The sequence below is a fragment of the Thamnophis sirtalis genome, unplaced genomic scaffold (assembly GCF_051295495.1).
Source record: "Thamnophis sirtalis isolate CommonGarterSnake01/CBP01778 unplaced genomic scaffold, rThaSir2_p1.2 scaffold_3, whole genome shotgun sequence".
NCBI classification, from domain to species: Eukaryota; Metazoa; Chordata; class Lepidosauria; order Squamata; family Natricidae; genus Thamnophis; species Thamnophis sirtalis.
This window is the reverse complement of record NW_028261383.1, coordinates 18,323,433-18,344,382: the sequence shown is the minus strand read 5'-3', so window position 1 is coordinate 18,344,382 and position 20,950 is coordinate 18,323,433. Positions and strand designations below refer to the sequence as shown.

The window sequence follows — 20,950 nt, the reverse complement described above, 5'->3', positions numbered from 1 at the left end:
GTAGAAAGAACGGCGGGGAGGAGGAGTGCAGGGGGAAGGGAGAGGGCGGGGATGATGGGCATGGGAGTAGTGTTGCAGAAAATCACGGGACTCGGACTTCGGGATCGAGGGAAGTTTTCTTTGGCGCCAAAGGTTCAGAATAGTTTAGCCAAGAGAAGCCATTTGACTCTCTGAACAAAGTTCCTCCAAGCAGTAAAACACGGGAATATGCTAGGCAGGCGCTCATTGGTCACATAATTTAGGCTGTTGCTATGCTAGAAAAGCAGATCACGATTTGATCCCAGCCGACTTGCTGAAGTGCTTACAAGGGATCTTCGCTTTTGCCTGTTTGACGTTGAAGCTGCCTGTTTTTCTACAAAACTCAGAAAACGCCTTTGACTTTACAACAGCAGAGTTGGAAGGAACCCCAGAGGTCCTCCGGTCCAGCCCTGTATCATCTCACTCTTACGTCCAAATCTCACTTTATGTTCTGCCACAGTCAGGAGGGTGGGGGGAGAAAGGCCTCTCTCAACGCCTCCCTGTCTATATCTTCTCCACAAGCATTGAATTAGCCAATGAACACTTTACCAATGTTCATTATAGATGTGCATATTCATACCAAATTTCATCAAAATCCATGATGGTCAAGCTTGGCTCTTTTCTGAACTTGACATGGAATGACCCACCAGTGATTCCTCCTCCGCCTCTCAATCTCAACTCCAAGGACTTTTGAAATTTTGCTTAATTGACCTAATTGGGGGTTAAAGATTAAATATTCCTATATTTATCTTTAAAAAGTCGGTGGCTTTACAAAGTGAAAATCTTGACTGTTTGAACAAAGAATGAAAATTCTGGATGAGAAAAAATATTTCAGGAAGAAAATGGATGAACCTTTTTTAAATAAGTGGAAATTGAAAAGTTTCAATACGGCATTTTATTGAAAAAACTTCAACTTTGTATAGATTACTTTTAGTAGGTAAACGAATAGACTCTCAGATGGCATGAATCATTCTTATGGCCCAACCCAAGATTAACCTCATTTTAGTCAAAAATGTGTTGATAACATTTGGGGGGGGGGTCCAATTTGATGAGATGGGAGTTGCTGGAGATTTTAATTCACTTCTGGATCCACTAATGAATCAGATTTCTTTTCTTTTTACACACAGACACACAGACACACACACCGAGACACAACTTTCTCCTTCTGTCCATTCAGGAATTGACGGAGCCCTGGTGCCTGAAGTCCTAAGCCCGGTACAAGTCCTCAGTGACGCCCTATCAGCAATTTCGGCTCAAGCAGATCTTATACCATTTCAAGATCTATTGATATTCATGTAGGATTCATTTCAGACAAGTGACTATCCAGTCTCTTCTTAAAAACATCCAGTGATGAAGCAACCTCAATGTCTGAAGGAAATTGTGCCACTGGTTAATTGTCTTCACTGTAAGGAAGATTCTTATTAATTTGAGGTTGCTTCTTTCCCTGATTATTTTACAGGCATTGTTTCTTATCCTGCCTTCTGGGGCTCTGGAAAATCAATTGACACCCCCCCTCCTCTTTGTGGGCAGTCCCTCAAGTACTGGAATACTGCTATCGTGTCACCCCTAAACCTTCTTTTCTGTAGACCAGCCAAACCCAAATTCTGCAACTGTTCTTCATACAATTAATACAACATCAGCTATTATTCAATATTAGCTATTTTGGCTGCTGCCGCAAACACGTGACTCATGTATAAGTGATCATCCATTTGGACTCCGAAGCTCCCTCTCTCAATTTCTGTTTTTGAGTCAGGTTTCCTGTAATCTGTTTTTTCTGTCCAAGTGTAAAATCTTTCCTCCACATTATTTCATTTTGTTGCATTCAACCTTCTCTCATTTGAATCAGAAAGCACAATATGCATACAAATACAAATCTATAGAGGCATGGTGGGTCAGTGGTTAGAATGCATTACTACGCGCTAATTGCCCACAGCCAGGAGTTCGATCCTTACCGGCTCATGGTTGATTCAGCCTTTCATCCTTTTGAGGATGAAAATGAGAACCCAGATTGCTGGGGACAATATGTTGTCTTTGTAACCAGCTCAGAGAGTGTGGTAAAACATTGTGTATATAAGTCTAACTGGAATTGCAATTGCTACATAGTTTCTCCCGAGCATGGATCCTTTTATAAGAAGTCAGATGACCATTCTGAGCGCAAGCTCTTTCCACATTCCATGCATTTATATGGCTTCCCTTGTGTGGATCGTCATATGGGAAATAAGATTACGTTTTTGAACAAAAGTCTTTCCACACTCCATGCATTTATATGGCCTCTCCCCTGTATGGATCATCATATGGGAAATAAGATTACGTTTTTGAACAAAGGTCTTTCCACACTCCATGCATTTATATGGCCTCTCCCCTGTATGGATCATCATATGGGAAATAAGATTATGTTTTTCAGCCAGGTTCTTTCCACACTCCATGCATTTATATGGCTTCTCCCCTGTGTGGCTTCTTTTATGCGAAATAAGATGAACTCTTTGAACAAAGGTCTTGCCACATTCCATGCATTTATATGGTTTCTCTCCTGTGTGGAGCTTTTTGTGTCTTTTAAGTGCACTGCTATGAGTAAATGTCTTTCCGCACTCCATGCATTTATATGGCTTCTCCCCTGTGTGGATCATCTTATGGGAAGTAAGATTACTTCTTTGAGAAAAGGTCTTTCCACATTCCATGCATTTATATGGCTTCTCCCCTGTGTGGATCATCATATGGGAAACAAGATTACGTTTTTCAGCCAGGTTTTTTCCACACTCCATGCATTTATATGGCTTCTCCCCTGTGTGGCTTCTTTTATGCGAAACAAGATGACCCCTTTGAGCAAAGGTCTTTCCACATTCCATGCATTTATATGGTTTCTCTCCTGTGTGGAGCTTTTTATGTCTTCTAAGTCCGCTGCCATGAGTAAACATCTTTCCACACTCCATGCATTTATACTTCTTCTCCCCTGTGTGGATCATCTTATGGGAAGTAAGTGCAATGCTATGAGCAAAGGTCTTTCCACACTCCATGCATTTATATGGTTTCTCCCCTGTGTGGCTTCTTTTATGGGAAATAAGATGACCTCTTTGAACAAAGGTCTTTCCACATTTCATGCATTTAAATGGTTTCTCTCCTGTGTGGAGCTTTTTGTGCATTTTAAGTCCACTGCCATGAGTAAATCTCTTTCCACACTCAATACATTTATACTTCTTCTCCCCTGTGTGGATCATCTTATGGGAAATAAGATGACCTCTTTGAGCAAAGGTCTTTCCACACACCATGCATTTATATGGTTTCTCCCCTGTGTGGATCATCTTATGTGAAATAAGATTACGTTTTTCAGCAAAGGTCTTTCCACACTCCATGCATTTATATGGCTTCTCTCCTGTATGGATCATTTTATGGGAAGTAAGATGACCTCTTTGAGCAAAGGTCTTTCCACACTCCATGCATTTATAGGGCTTCTCCCCTGTGTGGATCATCTTATGGGAAGTAAGTGTACTGCTTTGAGCAAAGGTCTTTCCACATTCCATGCATTTATATGGCTTCTCCCCTGTGTGGATCATCTTATGGGAAGTAAGTGTACTGCTTTGAGCAAAGGTCTTTCCACATTCCATGCATTTATATGGCTTCTCCCCTGTGTGGATCATCTTATGGGAAAAAAGATGACCTCTTTGAGCAAAGGTCTTTCCACATTCCATGCATTTATACGGCTTCTCTCCTGTGTGGATCATCTTATGGGAAGTTAGTGTACTGCTATGAGCAAAGGTCTTTCCACACTCCATGCATCTATATGGCTTCTCCCCTGTGTGGATCATCTTATGAGCAGTAAGATTACTTCTTTGAGCAAAGGTCTTTCCACATTCAGTGCATTTAAACGGTTTCTCTCCTGTATGGAGCTTTTTGTGAATAGTAAGTTGCCTGCTTATTCTGAAACATTTACCACATTCTAAACATTTATAAGGCTTCTCAATTGTGTCAATAGCTTTTTTAGATGTAAGGAACTCATTTCCAAGAGAAAGAATGAATGTCCCATTGTAATTTTCTCCCTTGTGTCTTTTTATAGCATTGTTTCCTTTGTTTTGGGTTAAATAGTGTTCATTTACTTTAGCTTTGATTAACTTCACACTTTTTCCATTATCTCCTTTCCTTATTTTCTCTTGTTGGACATGAAAGTCTTGCATCAGAGCATCAGAGGAAGATGAGCTTTCCTGACTCCAATTCTTTGACTGGTTTCTTCCATGGCTTTCGAATTCCATTCGATTCCCAAACCTCTCCGTTCCATCTTTAGCATTGATCGCGTGAAACAGTTCACAGGAATATTGATTCTCCTGCCCATTATTACCTTCAAAGCAATGAAAATGAAAAGATTAGAGAAAATGATCAAAGCATAGAAAGTCAAGTGAATTTCCTTCTGAATTTTTCCAAAATTGATTAGGATGTATGTTAGCATGCTTACTGGGGTATGATATAGACACGATGATTTGTATATTCATGAGTCATGAAAGCGTTGAAAATATATAGGAAATATCTCTTCCATTACAATTATCTCTATATATGCAAATTTCACTCAGAGTCAGTTTTGAATTAAGAAATTAAGAAACAATGAGATTATACATTGACTTTAGGGGAATAAGCGCCCTGTGTATACACAACTTATACCCCCTTCCCCTCATGAAGGACATGCTTTCTCACCTAGCGAAGGAAAAAGTCTTCACAAAATTATCAAGTACGCATCAGGGAGGGACATGAGTGGAAAACAGCATTGAACTTCCCCCTAGGAAGCTTCCAATTAAACGTGATGCCTTTTGGACTGCAGGCAGCACCAGCGGTGCTCATGCAGTTAATAAACTAGGTGCTGCATGATCACCTCTACAAGGGGGTCCTCCTCTATTTGGACAACATCCTCATCTAAACGGAGATGTACATGGGCCCCGCGGAAACTATCCCCCAAACAAATCCGCTGGACTCAATACTTCAACCATTTAAACTTCGTACCAAAGCACATTCCTGGGAGGAGGAACTTTCTAGCTGACCCCCCTCTCCCACATGCCGGTGAACAGGAGCTGGTGGTGGATGCCATTGTTCCCCCTACTCAAATAGCTCCCCAAGTGACAATGCCACGACTGGCAAGACCAAGCAGTGAACGACCTAACAATGAGACTCAATAGTGGACTACTAGCAGACCCCTGGTTTCGAGACAATCAACACATCTTGACATAAAGAGATGACCTCACATGAAAGGGGACAAAACTCTATGTCCCGGAATTCCTATGCACCCCAATTTTCCAGAGGATCCACGACGCCAAACTGGCAAGCCACTTTGGGTTCCAAAAATTTTACACATAGCCCAGAGGCAGTTCTGGTGGCCTGGCATAAAGAAAGATGTGGGCAGTTACTTGAAAAGTTGCACCATCTGCGCCACAATGAAGAAATGACCAGGAAAAAAACCCCAGACTGCTGCAACCTGTAGCAGAGCCAATGAGGCTGTGGGAGGAGATTGCAATGAACTTTATAGTAGAGTTGCCGAAAAGTGGGGGGAACATGGTGATTTGGACTGTAATAGACTTGTTTTCCAAACAGGTGCACTTCATACCCTTCAGCGGACCACCCTCAGCCCACCAGCTGGTCAAACTGTTCCTGAAGCACATCTACTGCCTGAATAGAGTACTACAAAGAATCATCTCAGACAGAGTGGTCCAGTTCACGGCTAAGTTCTTGGATCATCCCTGGGCCTCAGCTCAGCTTTTCATCTGAACACCAATGGGAGGGTGGGCAGAGAGACTGAATGCTATGGTAGAGGAATACCTGAGGTGCTACGTGAATTATCAGCAGTCCAATTGGGCGGCCTTCCTGTCTTTTGCTGTGGTCGCGTACAATAATGCTGTTCACAGTAGCACGGGACTAGCCCGTGAGCGACATGGACTTTGTCCCAATACCCGAGTACCCAAGGGATCCCCCCTCCTCAGTCAGCTTGATGTCAACGCTGAAAGCAACCTGGGAGAAAGCGCTAGCTAAAGTGGCACAAACCTAAAAGAAACAGACAGATAAACACCGAGCTCTGCAACAGCTATTCCAGTTGGGTGAGAAAGTCTATCTCTCCACAAAATATTTGAGGTTGAAGCTACCTAGCATGAAACTGGGACCAAAGTTTATGGGACCATTCCACATAGTAAAGATCATCAACCCAGGGGAGACGAGAAGCTGACGTCACAATGATATGACGTGCGATCTCAGAGCTCCGAGATCGCAGTCGATACTTTTGCCGCTGGACGGTCCTTTTGGAGATGGAAAGAGTGAAACATGGAAAGAGAAGATAGATGGAAAGGAGCTCTACCCTAGATTTCAAGGATTAGAAGAAGAAAAAAGAGAAGAATTGATGGATCCAAGGAGAGAAACTTTGACAAAAGCACTACTGATAACCAAAGATAAGCTGATTAAAGAAGCAGACGGAGGGTCTTCAGATTTTACAAGATATGTAAAAAGTAACAAGTTGTGACGAGAAGTCCACACAAATTTGATTAAGGAAATAACCAGAAGACTAATTCCACAAATGGCAAAAGACATAAGACTGCACTATTATTGGAAAGACACAGGTTGAGATATGAAAACTAATAAAATATTAGTTAAATTTAGTTAAAATTAGAGCATTATGTTAAAAATGAAATGATAATGGATATAGTTAGATAAATAATTGATAACGATAACAATGTACACATATGTATTGGTTTGATAAGAGGAAATTTGGTATAAATTCTAAATAGTGATCATGAAAGGAAGTTTAGAAACTTTGTTATGTATAAAATCTGATAATATTAAAAAAATTAGTTAACCTAAGACCAAAAAATAAAAAATGAAAATGAAATTATGATGGATGTTGTTAAATAAATGATTGATAATGATCATAATGTAATATTTGTATGACATGACAAAAGGGAAATTGGATATAAATTGTAAACAGGGATTAAGAAAGAAGGTCTAAAAACTTTGTTATTAAACATGATTAATTTTTTATTTTGAAAGTGTCATAAAGATGTAATGTTGCTGGATGATATTGAAAATAGATAACGGAATGTCATCATGTGGTTTTGCTTTAAATTTTGGAATATTTTATATAAAGGGATGTAAAAACAATCATAGTCATATGAAGATTGAGGTATGATGATAGTAATATATATAAATATATTTGATTTAAAACATATAACTTGATATGAATTGTAGGTGATGACTGTGGAAGAGATTAATGAAAGCTCTTTGTAACCAATTGACACACTCTTTATAATTTGTAATGGAAGATATTTTTGTGGTGTTTGTTGTGTTTTGTCTGTTTGTGTTCATACAAAAATTTAAAAAAGATCATCAACCCAGTCACAGTGCAATTGAAATTATCCCGACTGCTAGGACCAAACCCATTATAAGGTGCAACAAATCCTTGAATACTTAATCAAGTGGAAGGGCTACCACTTATCAGAAGCATCTTGGGTAAAGAGAAGACATATCCAGGCTGATTGCCTTATAGCAAAATTCCATGCAGAAAATACAAACAAGTCAGGGGGGGGGGATGCACCCCTATCCTATTCCTGTACTCAAATTGTTTTTCCTTCGCAGAGGGCACCTTTGGGAACTGAGGGGAACAGAATGTCAACTTGCAAAGCACTTCCATGTCTGTTATCAACTTGCCATGGGCAGAAGAGTGGGAGCACATTCCAGGCTACCTAAGCCGTAAACTACATGAGGTCAGATCTGACTATGATTGGGTAATTGCTGAAATGTTGCTTCTAATAAATGACTGGATTGCTTTTGAAACTTGACTCGAGGCTCATATATTAATTAGAGCATCTTTCGGAAGCCTGACACAGGTGCTTTGGATAATAGCTTTATTCCCTCTTCTTTGTGGCAGCCCCTCAAATATTGGAACACTGCTATCATGTCTCCCCTAGTCTTTCTTTTCATTAAAGTAGACATACCCACTTCCTGCATCCGTTCTTTAAAAGTTTTATCCTCCAGTTAAACAATCTTTGTTGCTCTTCTCTGCATTCTTTCTAGAGTCTCAACATCTTTTTTCCATCAGAGCGACCAAAACTGGAAGCCGTATTCCAAGTGTGGCCTTACCAAGGGATTATAAAGTGGTATTAAAACTTCATGTGATCTTGACTCTATCCCTCTGTTTATGCAGCCTAGAACTGTGTTGGCTTTTTTCGCAGCACAATGCTGGCTCATATTTAAATGGTTGTCCACTAAGACTCCAAGGTCCCTCTCAGTTACTACTATTGAGCAAGGCACCACCTATACTGTACATGTGCATTTCGTTTTTCTTGCCTAAATGTAGAACCTTATTCTTTTCACCATTAAATTCCATTTTGTTAGAATAGCGCCCAATGTTCAAGTCTGTCAAGATCATTCTGCATCTTAAGCCTGTCTTCTGGAGTGTTGGCTATTCCTGCCAGCTTGGTAAATCCCGGTGGGATGGGGTGGGGGAATAGGTAGGTTGAATGTTGCAGTGCCTCTGCTGTCATTCGTAAGTGGGAACGGTCATGGTGCTGCAACACTCATAATTTTGGGACTAGGTTTCAAGTAGTTGGTGGAAGGCTGGTCATAACCTGGAACAGTTGCTAAATGAACTGTCGTAACTCGAAGATTACCTGTAACCTAGGATTCTCTGTGTGATATTGCACGAGGTCTTTATTCTCTAATTGGATTGGGAGAATGCTCCTCCATGGGCTGAGTGTGAAAGTTTTGTTCTCACACAATTTTGGAGGTTTCAGAGGTCATATGACAACACATTCCTCACACATGACCTCCAGAAAAGACATAAAAGCACACCTCCTTTTTTTCAGCCTCCACAGATAAGTTCAAAGAGAAATAGAAAAATACAGATAAGAAATGGCAGGGAAAGTCTCTAAGCAAAGAGTCATTGACGCTTTCTTTCCTTAGAGCATGAGAAAGCCAGATACTTTCCTTCTCCCTCCCAGGAGACGATATCAGATCACTGATTTTTTAATTAAAAAACTAACTATAATCTGTCTTCTTGAACTGTCTGATTGGGGACTAGAAAACTCTTACCGAGAGAGACCACGTTCCTATGGTTTTCAAGCATGACTTCCGAATGCAGTGCTTTCTGGTCAGGATCCAGCTGAGACCATTCCTCCTCAGAGAAATACACAGCCACCTCCTCGAAGGACACAAGACTCTCCTGAACAAGGAAACAAGAACGGGAGGATTCACAAAATCTGTTCATTTTCATCAATGATTTAGACGATAGAAGGAGAACTCATCAAATTTCAAGACACGACCAAATTGACAGGAATACCAACACTCCAGAAAATAAGCTTGAGATATAGAAGGATCAACAGATTGGGCCCCATCTAACAAAATCAAATCAACTGTGAGAAAAGTAAGGCTCTACATTTAGGAAAGAAAAACCAAATGCACTGCCATAGAATAGTTGACACCTGGCTCAACAATAGTAAGTGCAAAAGAGATTTTGGAATCCTAGTGGACAACTACTTAAACATGTGAGTCAGCCATATGCTACAGTTGCCAAAACAACCCCAACCAAATCATAGGCTGCATTACAAGGGATAGAAGGGGGAGGGGGGTAATAGAAGGCGGGAGCATTCTGTACACCCACTTCACTGAAGGCAGAATAGAAATCTAATATCTTTCCCCTTTCTTACTTGATTTGGAGGTTCAACGGCTGTTTGATCTCCGTCATAAAATCCAGAAAGCTTCATTCTGTGTTTCTCTGTAAGGAATAAATAATTTCAAAATGCATAATTAGAAAAATAGGAGGAGGTATTCTATAGAAGAGATGAGATAGTGAAAGGAAGACAGATGGGCAATTGGAGGATCTTCTATTACCTCCTAAGCTGTCCTGACTTTGATCTTCCCAAGGGATCCTCCTGAAAAGTAGCTCTTGGGGGGGATTTGATGGGTTCTTCTTTCCCTCAGGAACTCTGATCTCCACAGTGCAGCACTTCAAATAGGAGGAAGGAAAAAAGAAACGGAATTAATGTATGTCACACAACACAAGGTGCATTCTTACATTCAGAACACAACGTCAAACCCCCAATAACCATCAGTCAGGTTGAGTGAGAAAACAATGGAAAAATGTACTACAAGAATTGGTGAATTGCCACATATTATGAATGTCAACGAAGTTTGGGAAGGAGGGGTGAAGTATTCAAATACATTCTTTATTCCCTTCTGAGCTCCCTAAAGTCTCTCACCTGCAACTCGGTCTGCTCCTCCGACTGGCTCAGGAGGAAGCCTTCCGCCAGGGCCACCGCCTGGGAGCTGTTCTGTGCTCCACACTCCCGTACCCAGCTCTCCATCTCTGGGGGCAGGAGAGCCAGGAGCTGCTCCAAAACCACCAGATCTAACATCTGAGCTTTGGTGTGTTTTTCTGGTCTCAGCCATTGTCTGCAAATGTCATGGAGTTGGCTGCAAAGTCCTCGGGGACCTTCAGCCTCCTGGTATTGGATGAAGTTCCAGGGCTGAACTTCTGAAGGGAGGATGGTTTTCTCCTCCAGGAACTTCTGCCCACTCCTCCTCCTCCAGAGCTTTCCCCACTTCCCAGGCTGAGCAGCTGAAGGGCCTTTTCCTCTTCCCTCCTTGGCAAAAGTTTGTGTCTCCATCCTTTCTCTGTCCTGCAGAGCAACTCCAGATGGGTCCAAGGACTCTGGTGGGTCTCCAGATGCCTTTTCCTTCACGGGACCATTTCTGGTGCCCCAGGACGGATCCCTGCAAGTTATTCTGCTCTCCCCCCCTAAGAGAAAATTTTGCCTTTCAAAGAGCCCAAATGGCTTCCAGTTTCCGTGTCTGAGATGGAAAGAAAAAGAAAAGCCAAGAATTAGAAAGCAGAATTCAGCCACTGAACAACCTTCACCCAACCTGCCCGGAACCCCAAGTGGCTCATCCCAGTGCAGGGCCGGGGAGAAGGCAGCTGGAGAGGCCGCCCCGCTTCTCTCCCCGTCCGGAGACAGGATCGAGCCCTCGGGGAGCCTGGTGCGAATCCTGCCTCCACCTCGCCCGGCTTCTCTCCTCTCTTGCGGGGCCTCCGCAAGGATGACCCTCCCCTCTTCCCCACTCGGGCTCTTCCTCGGAACCCCTCCGCCTTCCCGGTATCCCCGCTTCTCCAACTTCACACTGAAAGGAGATTGCAGCTGGGGAGCATGGGACCCAGCAGTAAGCCACACACCCCTCACCCGGGACACCACTGGATGTCCCCCCGCCAGACTCTCCCGAAGCCTCTCCTGCGGAGCCCCAGGGGTTAAGGAGAGTGAGTGGGTGACGTCCTAGAGAGGCAAGGCTCAGTGATGTCACTTCCTTCGCCGCTTCCTAAGGAAAGCCAGCCGTGACATTCGCCCTCCAGTGAGCCAATGGGGAAGCGCCTGGAGTTCCCTTCCCTTGGCAGAGGAGGATTTGGGGAAAAGTGGCGGGATCGTAGAAAGGGCAGGAAAGAGGCGCGCCTCTGAGGGGGGGAGGCAGGGATGATGGGCTTGGGAGTAGAGGGAGGAAAGGCTCCCTGTCAGTCAAAGGCTTCGACGCCTGTCCTTCTTTTCCCCCTTGGATATTAACCCAAATGCATTGAAGGAGGTTTTCGTCTTTCTTCTGCTGCGCTTCTAGAGCAGTTTGGTTATTTCTTCTATATAGCGCTAACTCCAACTCTTCCATTCGGTCTCCCTATTTATTTATTTACAGGACGGAAGGAAAGGGAAGAGAAAAAAGGTAAGATAAAATAAATCTTTCTGGAACCCCCTGAGATATTGGAAGATGCCCTTCTCTTCACACCCAGTTCCAGCAACCGTTTTAAAATATGCTTTAGCCTCCATCTTTTGTTGCTCTTCTTTGCTCTTTCTGGAGTCCCAAGATCTTATTTATTATACAAAACACAAAGAAAAATAGAAATAGGAAATTAAGGGAAGGAGAAAGAGAGGGGAAAAGAAAGTCTGAGGTACAAAATAGACGTTGACTTCTTTTTAGGACAGTGCAAGATTTAAAAAAACATTCCAGCCTGACAATTCACTCTAATGGACAAAATCAAAATCATTTTTGGCCTGTTTCTTTTGAACACTTTAAATGTTAAAATATCCAATTTAACGGCTGGAGAAGGAAAGTGCACAATGGTCCCAAACACCCGTTGTGGCTGAGTGAGGGTGGGCTCCCGCCTGAGGGGATCTGCGCTCTGATTGGTTGCTGCGGGTGGAAAGGGGGAGTTTCCCTTGTTTCCCGCCTTTTCCTTCTGGGCGCCGTTTGAGATTTACCTCAGGATGCTCCTGTCTGTTTTCTCTGCTGCGAATGTTAAATGCATTTATATTGATATAAAACTACAAGTTTGTGTCCGTGTCTCCCTTTTCCTTTGGACAATTTATTTTGTACAATGACAATAAAGGCTATCCTGTACACCAGCTGCATATTTCCTCCACATTAAACCGCTTCAGTTGCACCTTCCAGTCCTGGGTTTCTATTTTATCCCCTGATAGTGTGTCGGAAGGAAAAACAGGTCCAGTTCCAAGAAGGGAGTAAAATGGAGGCTGCTTAAGAAAGGAGGTTTATTGACGCGCAGGACCAAGAACGGCCTGGAGTTGGAAGAGAACAGAGCTGGAAGGGACCTTGGAGGTCATCTAGTCCAGCCCCCTGCTCAGGCATAGGAAAAGCTATATACCATTTCAGTCCAGTCTCTTTAAACCCTCCAGTGTTGGAGGATTTACAACCTCTGGTGGCAAGGAGTTCCACCGGTTAATTCTCCTTCCTGTCAGGAAGTTTCCCCTGAGTTCCAGGTTGCTTCTCTCCTTGGTTCCTTTCCACCCGTTGCTTCTCGTCTTCTGGGGCTTTGGGGGATAGTTTGGCCCCCTCTCTTCTCCGGGGAAGCCCCCCAAATTCTCTTCTGGGAGAGCCGAGAAAAGAGCGGGAGGAGCGGGGGGATTTCGGTGCCGTTTCTGCGGCGTCTGGTGATGCAGAGTGTCGGGTCTCCGCCTCTCGCAACCGCCGCCGCCATTCGGGCTCCCGAGGCGATCATCGTAGCTTCTTCCTCCCTTCAAACCCAGCCAGGCGCCACTTTGCCTGCGGCTGTTACCTGGAAACCTCCAGAGAGAAAAGCCCCGAGATGGGGGGCGCGGTTTGTCCTTTTCCTTCAGCAACTTTTTCGTTTCTCTTCTTGGCTTCTCGGTTTCTTTTGGGGCGCAGAGAAGGGGGGATTTTTTGGAGGGGACCTGCATTTTCTTCCTCCAAGAGTAAAAAAAGAATGAAAAGGAGCCTTTGGGTTCAGGGACGGAAATTCCTGGATATAAGCTCCAGATCTGCCCTTTTATACGGGGATAATTTCTTCCAAAATGTTACTTTATATCTTTTTCTACAGAAAAAAAATATAGATTCTTATACGGCTTGAGATCGTGCCAAGATAAGCTGGAAGGGACCTTGGAGGTCATCTAGTCCAACCCCTGTGGAAGTTCTCCGCGGAAAGGAGAAACGGCCAAACTTTAATCCGGGATCTTCATCAGGGGCCGCTTTGCAAGGAAAAGGGATCCCCTGACCCACAGAAAGAAAGGGGGGGTTTGGCTGCGGGGCTGCCCCTCCCCACTTGTCATCCAGCGCAGAAACTCTTCCTACGGCAGAATCGTAGCATTAAATGAACCTGTGTTTGTGTTTTTTCTTGGACTTTTTGTGTTGGGAGGGAGCAGAGCGATCTGACGCACCAATGGGGATTCTCCCTGCTGCAGCGTCATCGGTTTCCGGGCAGAGTCCTTTGTGACTTCATCTGAAGGAGGAGGGCGCTCGGGTCAGAGCGAGAAGCGGAGAAAAATATCCATAGATAGGATGTATAGGAGGATCCCCAAGCGGATTTTCTTCCTTGTAAAAGGTTTCAGTGTTATTTAGGAAGGGCGGAAGGATGGGTGAACAATATTTCAAACCAAACAATAAACTTATAATTTATAATATAACCTGGGATTTTAACAGAACTTCTGTGAACTACAGTAAAACTATGGGATTATAGCATCAACCATTAACGTCTGGAAACCTTCTGCCCCATATTATCTCCAAAACAGACATTCTCTTTCTTTCACACATCTTTCACTACATCCATAGAAAACATATTTTCTAGTCTTTGGAAGAGATTTGGGTTCCGCTTAGTTACACAAAGGCAGGTTAAACAAATCCTCAATTCCAGATTCATGTCCTGGATCCTTTCCAGGGATTTGGGGGGGGGGGTTGGAAGGGGTCAAACTTCCCCCTGGCCCAGAAGCAGCCTCAGCAGGCTAGAGCCCAGTTCCAACCCCCCCCCCTGCAGCTGAAGGAGGCAGCAGAGTCCAGATCTGCCCCTCAGTTGTGTATCCGGACACAGCCAGTCGCACAAAATCAGCCCCAGATCCAGGTAGCCTCTGTGGGGTGTCCAGCTCTCACCTGACCCAGACAGAACGTCTGTGCTCCTTTCATGCTTCCCCCTCAAATATTTTGATTTTCTTTGAGTTCTCTCTGCCATCCCCAGCCATACACACACACACCTTGTACCTTGCTCAATAGTAGTAACTGTCAGAGGGGGAATCCTAGTGGACAACCATTTAAATATGAGCCAGCAGTGTGCAGTGGCTGCCAAAAAAGCCAACACAGTTTTAGGCTGCATAAGCAGAGGGATAGAAACAAGATAATGTGAAGTGTTAATACCACTTGGTAAGGCCACACTTGGCCTCCCCCTCAATTTTTTTCTGCACCGCAGCCGCTAGGTTAGGTTCAGCCTTGGTTATGTTGGAAACCCTCCCCTCTCCCTCTGGGGATTTAGGGGATCAGATGCGCAACCACCCTTTCCTCCAGTTGATGTGTGGGTTCCATTTCCGTAACCAGGGTAAGCCCAATATGAGGGGCCGATCCATCCCAGGTGCAACGATGAAACTTAAAAGTTTCTTGGTGATCCCCCACCCACATATCTATTGGTTCAGTCACAAAATGGGCAGGAGCCCCCACAGCTACAGACCCATCCAGCTGGCAAAAAGCAATGGGGACTTTCAAAGTTCTCAGTTTTAAGCCCATTTTTTCCACCACTTCCAAGCTAACAATGCAATGTGTGCATCCCGAGTCTAAAAGGGCCAGCATTTTTGCTTCAGCGCCAGTAGAAGGCACTAAGTTCTACTGAGATGGTCGTGGGGCCCGATCGGGAACTTACCAGCCGGTCATCATCGGAATCGGTTTCACTTTTCCCCGATGGAGAGGAGGCTTCTTCTTCACTCAGGATGGGAGGGAATTGTGCAACTGGTTCCACCCCTTTCATGGGGGTGTCCTTCCGTTTCCCAGGTTGTTTGTCTGGCTTCCTCTCCCCCACGGCAGGGAGCTTTGGGCCAATCTTGGAGCGGCAATTTGCTGCCCAGTGCCCCTCCTTTCCACATCAGAAGCAGGTGGTAGACCGGGGCTTGCTTGTACACCAATTTTACTACAAGGGGTTACTACAAAGAAGATGGAGTCAAACTATTCTCCAAAGCACCTCAGGGTAGAACAAGAAGCAATGGGTGGAAACTAATCAAGGAGAGAAGCAACCTAGAACTGAAGAGAAATTTACTGACAGAACAATTAATCAGTGGAACAGCTTGCCTCCAGAAGTTGTGAATGCTCCAACACTGGAAGTCTTTAAGAAGATGTTGGATAACCATTTGTCTGAAGTGGTGTAGGGTTTCCTGCCTAGGCAGGGGGTTGGACTAGAAGACCTCCAAGGTCCCTTCCAACTCTTCTATTCTATTCTACACACAGTGTTTCTTTCTCCAAGCCCCAACAGCTGCAGAGGCGCTTGGGTTCCGCTTCCCCAGCCTGAAGTGTTGGGCTCCTCTGAAGCGGAACTGAGGAACTGGCCAGGATCCAGCAGGCAACAAGCTTCAATTCTTCATCAGGGCGGCTCAGAGATTATCCTCCCGCCCCATAGCTGAATCTCCAGGTGGGCAGCCCCTTGGTCCTCTGGCCCACCGGAAGTGGTTGAATGGGCACTTCCTGACGCCCAAAGAGACTGGAGAGTCCAGGAAACAAACCAATGGAGGGTTAGACAAGTGTCACTCAAGGCCTAAAGGGCCCAAATTCTGCCCCTTCAGACTCTTAGCATGGAGAATGATTTAACAGAATTTTTAAAAGGCCTTTTTTCTAAAAGCGGGCTGAAAATACCCTATTTTTGGAATTTTTACGAAAACCGTCAACTTTACACTCAATTTGTGAACTATTGTAAAACAGTAGGAGAATGAAATTTTAAATTCAGAAACCTCGTGCTGCCAAGTTATTACGAACAAAGTCCCACCTTTTTCATACCTTTCCTTCCAGAGATATAAAAAGCCAAACTGTAACCTTTTTTCAAGCCGCATTCATTTTCAGCTAAATTTGCTCCAGCTTATCTAGATGGAGATCACTCATGGGAATGCTTTTTATTATTTTGTTTAATAAAACACAAGAAGTTGTACAAGATGGCCAAATTTTGTTTCTCTCAGCAAAATATTGCCAGAGAGATATTATGTCTCAAAGTTGCTGAACCCTCAGAGTCATACTGTAGAAGGCTGCGGTATGGGGGGTCAAATGACTTTATCTCCACAAATATTGAATCAGCCAACAAACACTTTACCAATATTCATTGGGGATCTGTATGCATATTCACACCAAATTTCATCAAAATCTGCGATGGCCGAGCTAGGCTCTTTTCTGAAGTCAAGCCACTTGACATGGGATGAACCACCTGCGATCTCCCCCCCCCCCCCATCTCATCTCCGGGGACTTTTGGAATGTTGCTTAATTGACCTAATTGGGGGGTTAATCAAGATGAACAGGCCTCCCTCCCTCCCCCCAGATGTTTCAGAATAACTAAGAAGCTGGAGCTAGGATGGGGGTGGCAGCAAAGGAGGGAGTCTGTTGTGTTTTGTCACAACTTATGTGAAATGTCAAAATGGGAGAATCAGGAAGATAAAGCCATACATTTGGTGTGCTCCCTCTCCTTCCCCCTGATGTCCTAAATAGCCCCTGCTTCCCTTCTTCACTTTTTCAAATGTGGAAATATCCAAAGCACTCTCTACTTTGGCAGGGCCATGTTGAGATCCTTGCTGAAGGGGGAGATTTGGTGGGTTTCAGAGGGAGATTGCCAGAATATAGACCAGAATATGCCTGCAGGCAGAAAGCCTCCTTCCCTGAAGAATATTCTATTTTGTAATTGGTAATTTAAAGCAGGGATCTAATCTGGCTGACACCCAGACAAAGAACAACATTTCAGTTATGGGTTTGTTTGTCTTTTCATAATAAGCCCATTTGCATCTTGGAACATTAAACATCTTTGTGGAATAGCTAAAAAGAAGGCAGTGGCTTTATAAAGTGAAAATCGTGACTATTTGTTAATTCACTTCTGGATCCTCTAGTGCAGTGTTTTTCAACCTTGGCAACTTGAAGATGTCCGGACTTCAACTCCCAGAATTCCCCAGCCAGCATTCGCTGGCTGGGGAATTCTGGGAGTTGAAGTCCGGACATCTTCAAGTTGCCAAGGTTGAAAAACACTGCTCTAGTGAATTGGAAGAATATTTTTTTTTCTTTTTAAAGACTCCCCAAAGACATAACTTTCTCCTTCTGTCCATCCAGGAATCGACAGAGCCCCGGTGACTGAAGTCCTAAGCCCGGTAGAAGTCCTTGGTGGCTGGCACCCCTATCTCTACTTTTGGCTCAAGCAAGAGATCCTATACCATTTCAGGATCTATTGATATTCCTATAAGATCTATTTCAGACAAGTGACTATCCAGTTTCTTCTTTAAAATATCCAGTGATGAAGCAACCTCACTATCTGAAGGAAAGCTGTTCCTCTGCTTAATTGTCTTCACTGTAAGGAAGAGTCTCGTTAATTCGAGGTTGCTTCTCTCCTTGATTATTTTTACACGTGCTGTTTCTTGTCCTGCCCTTTGATGCTCTGGAAAATAAATTGAACCCCCTCCTCTTTGTGGCAGCCTCTCAAATACTGGAATACTGCTATCATATCACTCCTAATCCTTCTTTTCTGACGACTAGCCAAACGCAAATCCTGCAACTGTTCTTCATGTTTTAGTTTTCAGGCCTTGAATCATCGTAGCTGCTCATTTGCACTTTATCCTACATCGTTTTTGTAATGTGATGGTCAAAACAGGATGCAGTACTCCAGGTGTGGTCTTAGTACGGCTTTATAAAACGATACTAATACTTCACGTGATTTTGATTCTATGCCTCTGTTTACACAATAAAGGATTGCATTAGCTATTTTGGCTGCTGCTGCTGCACATACGTGACTCACGTTTAAGTGATCATCCATTCGGACTCCCAAGGTCCCTCTCACAATTACTGATTTTGAGCCAGGTTTCCTGTAATCTGTTTTTCCTGCCCAGGTGTGAAATCTTACTTTTCTCCACATTAAGTTTCATTTTGTTGGATTCAACCTTCTCTTATTTGGATCAGAAAGGCACAATATGCATACAAATACAATTTTTAAAAAAATAAGTTTTTTTTATTTTCATACAAATAACCACATGTATTACAAAACCAACAGTTTTCTATTATTCAATGTTATGTCAATTCATCTTTCCATCAAGTCCCAAAGACTATCATTTTTTCTTCTGTTCTCCCTCTCTCCTCCTCCCTAACTCCTTTCTTCCCTCTATCATCCTTCTCTACTTCCCCTTCCTCTCTCCTTCTCCTCTTTCCACTCCTTCTCTCCTCCTCTTCCCCACCTCTACCCTCTCTCCTAACCCCTCTCTTCCTTCTCTTGTCTCTCTTCTCTCTTCCACTCTCTTCATTTCATTTGCATGGTGTATTTCAGCATCTGAGCAGACTCCATTTAAGGTTGATGGTGTTGGTAATTTCATTTCAATAAACATCTTTCATACGAATAATTTTCTCATATATCCTCCTTATTTTTTTAAAAAAGGATACATATATAGCAATTATATTTGTATCCTCCACCCCCAAGCTTATTTTTTGGCCAAAGTGTGGGTCTGGTTTCCAGCTATTCTCATAATAATATTGTATAGTATAGTTATACAAAAATACATGCCCCAGGTTTTTAGTCCTCTCCTTATAATCTCAGTATTTTTTCATTAGAAATATATTTCAAGTTCCTCCTCCACCCCCTCCCCATATCTTTACTTATTTAATTTATTTAATTATTTAATTATCTTTTAGTTACAAACCTTACTATTCAATGCTTATTACAATTTCATTAATCAGCTATATATCATGGCAGGCAATATACACCACACTATATTCATCTTCTTAAAGGTTCTACATATATTTATCTGCATAGTAGCCATATACCAAATATTTTAACTTATATTTAATTATCTTTTCATTATCATCCTTGTTATTCAACCAATTAGCGAATCAGTTTAACCATCATGTAAAAGAACAAATCACATGCCTCTCATTTATATTTTCCACATAGCAATTTTTAAATCTCCAATTAGCTAATAATTCATATTACTATATGACCTGTATATATGTGTATGCTTCCCTTCTTCCTCTCTCCTATCAACTTCACTTTTTTCCCCCTTATCCTTTCCACTTCTTCCTAGTGAGCCTTTTCTCCCAAACTCTGGGCTTCTGCTTTTTTCTTCTGAGTGTATATTCTTCCTTCCCTAACTTTTATCACCCTCTGCTGCGACATTCAGCATATCCTCTTCAAAGTTATCTGTCTCCTTCTCTTCTTTTCCTCTTTTCTCTTATCACTCCTTTCTTCTCCTTCTTTATTTCTGAGGTCGGTAAAATGAGGACCCAGATTGCTGGGGACAATATGCTGACTTTGTAAATTGCTCAGAGAGTGTGGTAAAACATTGTGGAGTGGTATATAAGTCTCAATGGAATTGCTATTGCTATATACTGTAGTTTATCCTGAGTGTGGATCCTTTTATGAGAAGATGACCATTCTGAGCAAAACTCTTACAACATTCCATGCTGTAAGCCATTTATATGGCTTCTCTCCTGAGTGGATCATAGTAGTAGTATAGCCTTTATTGAATGAAACGCTGGAAAAGACGCCTAGAGAGTGGTTGGAGGGCCAGCTGGTCCGAATCTGATCAAACACTAGTAAGAATTCATATTAAATCCTACGTGGTGGTGATAAAAGCAGCAAAACGGCAACGTGTTTCTGCTCTTATCGCATCTGCAGATAACTGCCCAGCCGCCCTGTTTAGGGTGACCCGCTCCTTACTTAACCAAGGAACTGGGAAAGACCCCTTGCAGGATAGGGCTGAAGAATTTGTTCAGTATCTGCAGGATAAAATCACTCAGATCCGGACAGGCTTGGACTCTGACTGGGTAGATTCGGGCGAGTCAACAGGGATGAATCTTGTGGGCACCATCTGGGATGAGTTTGTCCCTGTGACCCCTGAGGACATGGACAGGATTATGGGGAGACTCAGTGCTGCCACTTGTGTGCTGGGCCCGTGTCTCTCTTGGTTAGTCTTGGCTTCCTGGGAGGTGACACGAGGCTGGCTCCAGGCGATTACCAATGCTTCGTTGAGAGAGGGTTTTTTTCCCACCGCCTTGAAGGAGGCGGTAGTGAGGCCCCTCCTTAAGAAGCCTTTCCTGGGATTTGCCCCTTGCTGGGAACAGTTAGCACAGCCATTGAGAACCACTACTTTATAAGCAAAGAACCTTGCTGAATGTCTTCCACATACGCTTTTCCATCTTCCTCCAAGATACCTGGATCTATTTTATGTTAATTATATTTGCAGGTCAATCACCATTTTTTGAACAGTCATGCCCTTGGGCCATAAATCCCGGTAAGTCTGTTTCAAGCCTCTGGTATACCTTGATAGGTCTCTTGACTTTGGTGTCTTTGGTTCCAATCATTAAATATGTTCTTAACCTCCTAAAAAGAAAAAAGGGAAAAAAAAGAAGCCTTCCCTGGACCCAGCTTCTTTAGTCAACTATCGTCCTGTCTCCAACCTTCACTTTGTAGCGAAGGTTGTCGAGAATGCGG

General features: G+C 43.3%; 1 protein-coding gene across 1 annotated transcript in view; it reads right to left on the bottom strand.

Moving 5' to 3' along the window:
* Positions 1 to 1,145: 1,145 nt before the first annotated feature.
* Positions 1,146 to 20,950, bottom strand: part of LOC106556921 (uncharacterized) — a 33,167-nt gene continuing 13,362 nt past the window's right edge. Inside the window, 2 exon segments of the mRNA XM_087711587.1 lie at positions 1,146 to 2,207; positions 2,210 to 3,982. Of these exon segments, the coding sequence (XP_087567713.1) occupies positions 2,095 to 2,207; positions 2,210 to 3,982 (1,886 nt within the window). The 3' untranslated portion in view covers positions 1,146 to 2,094.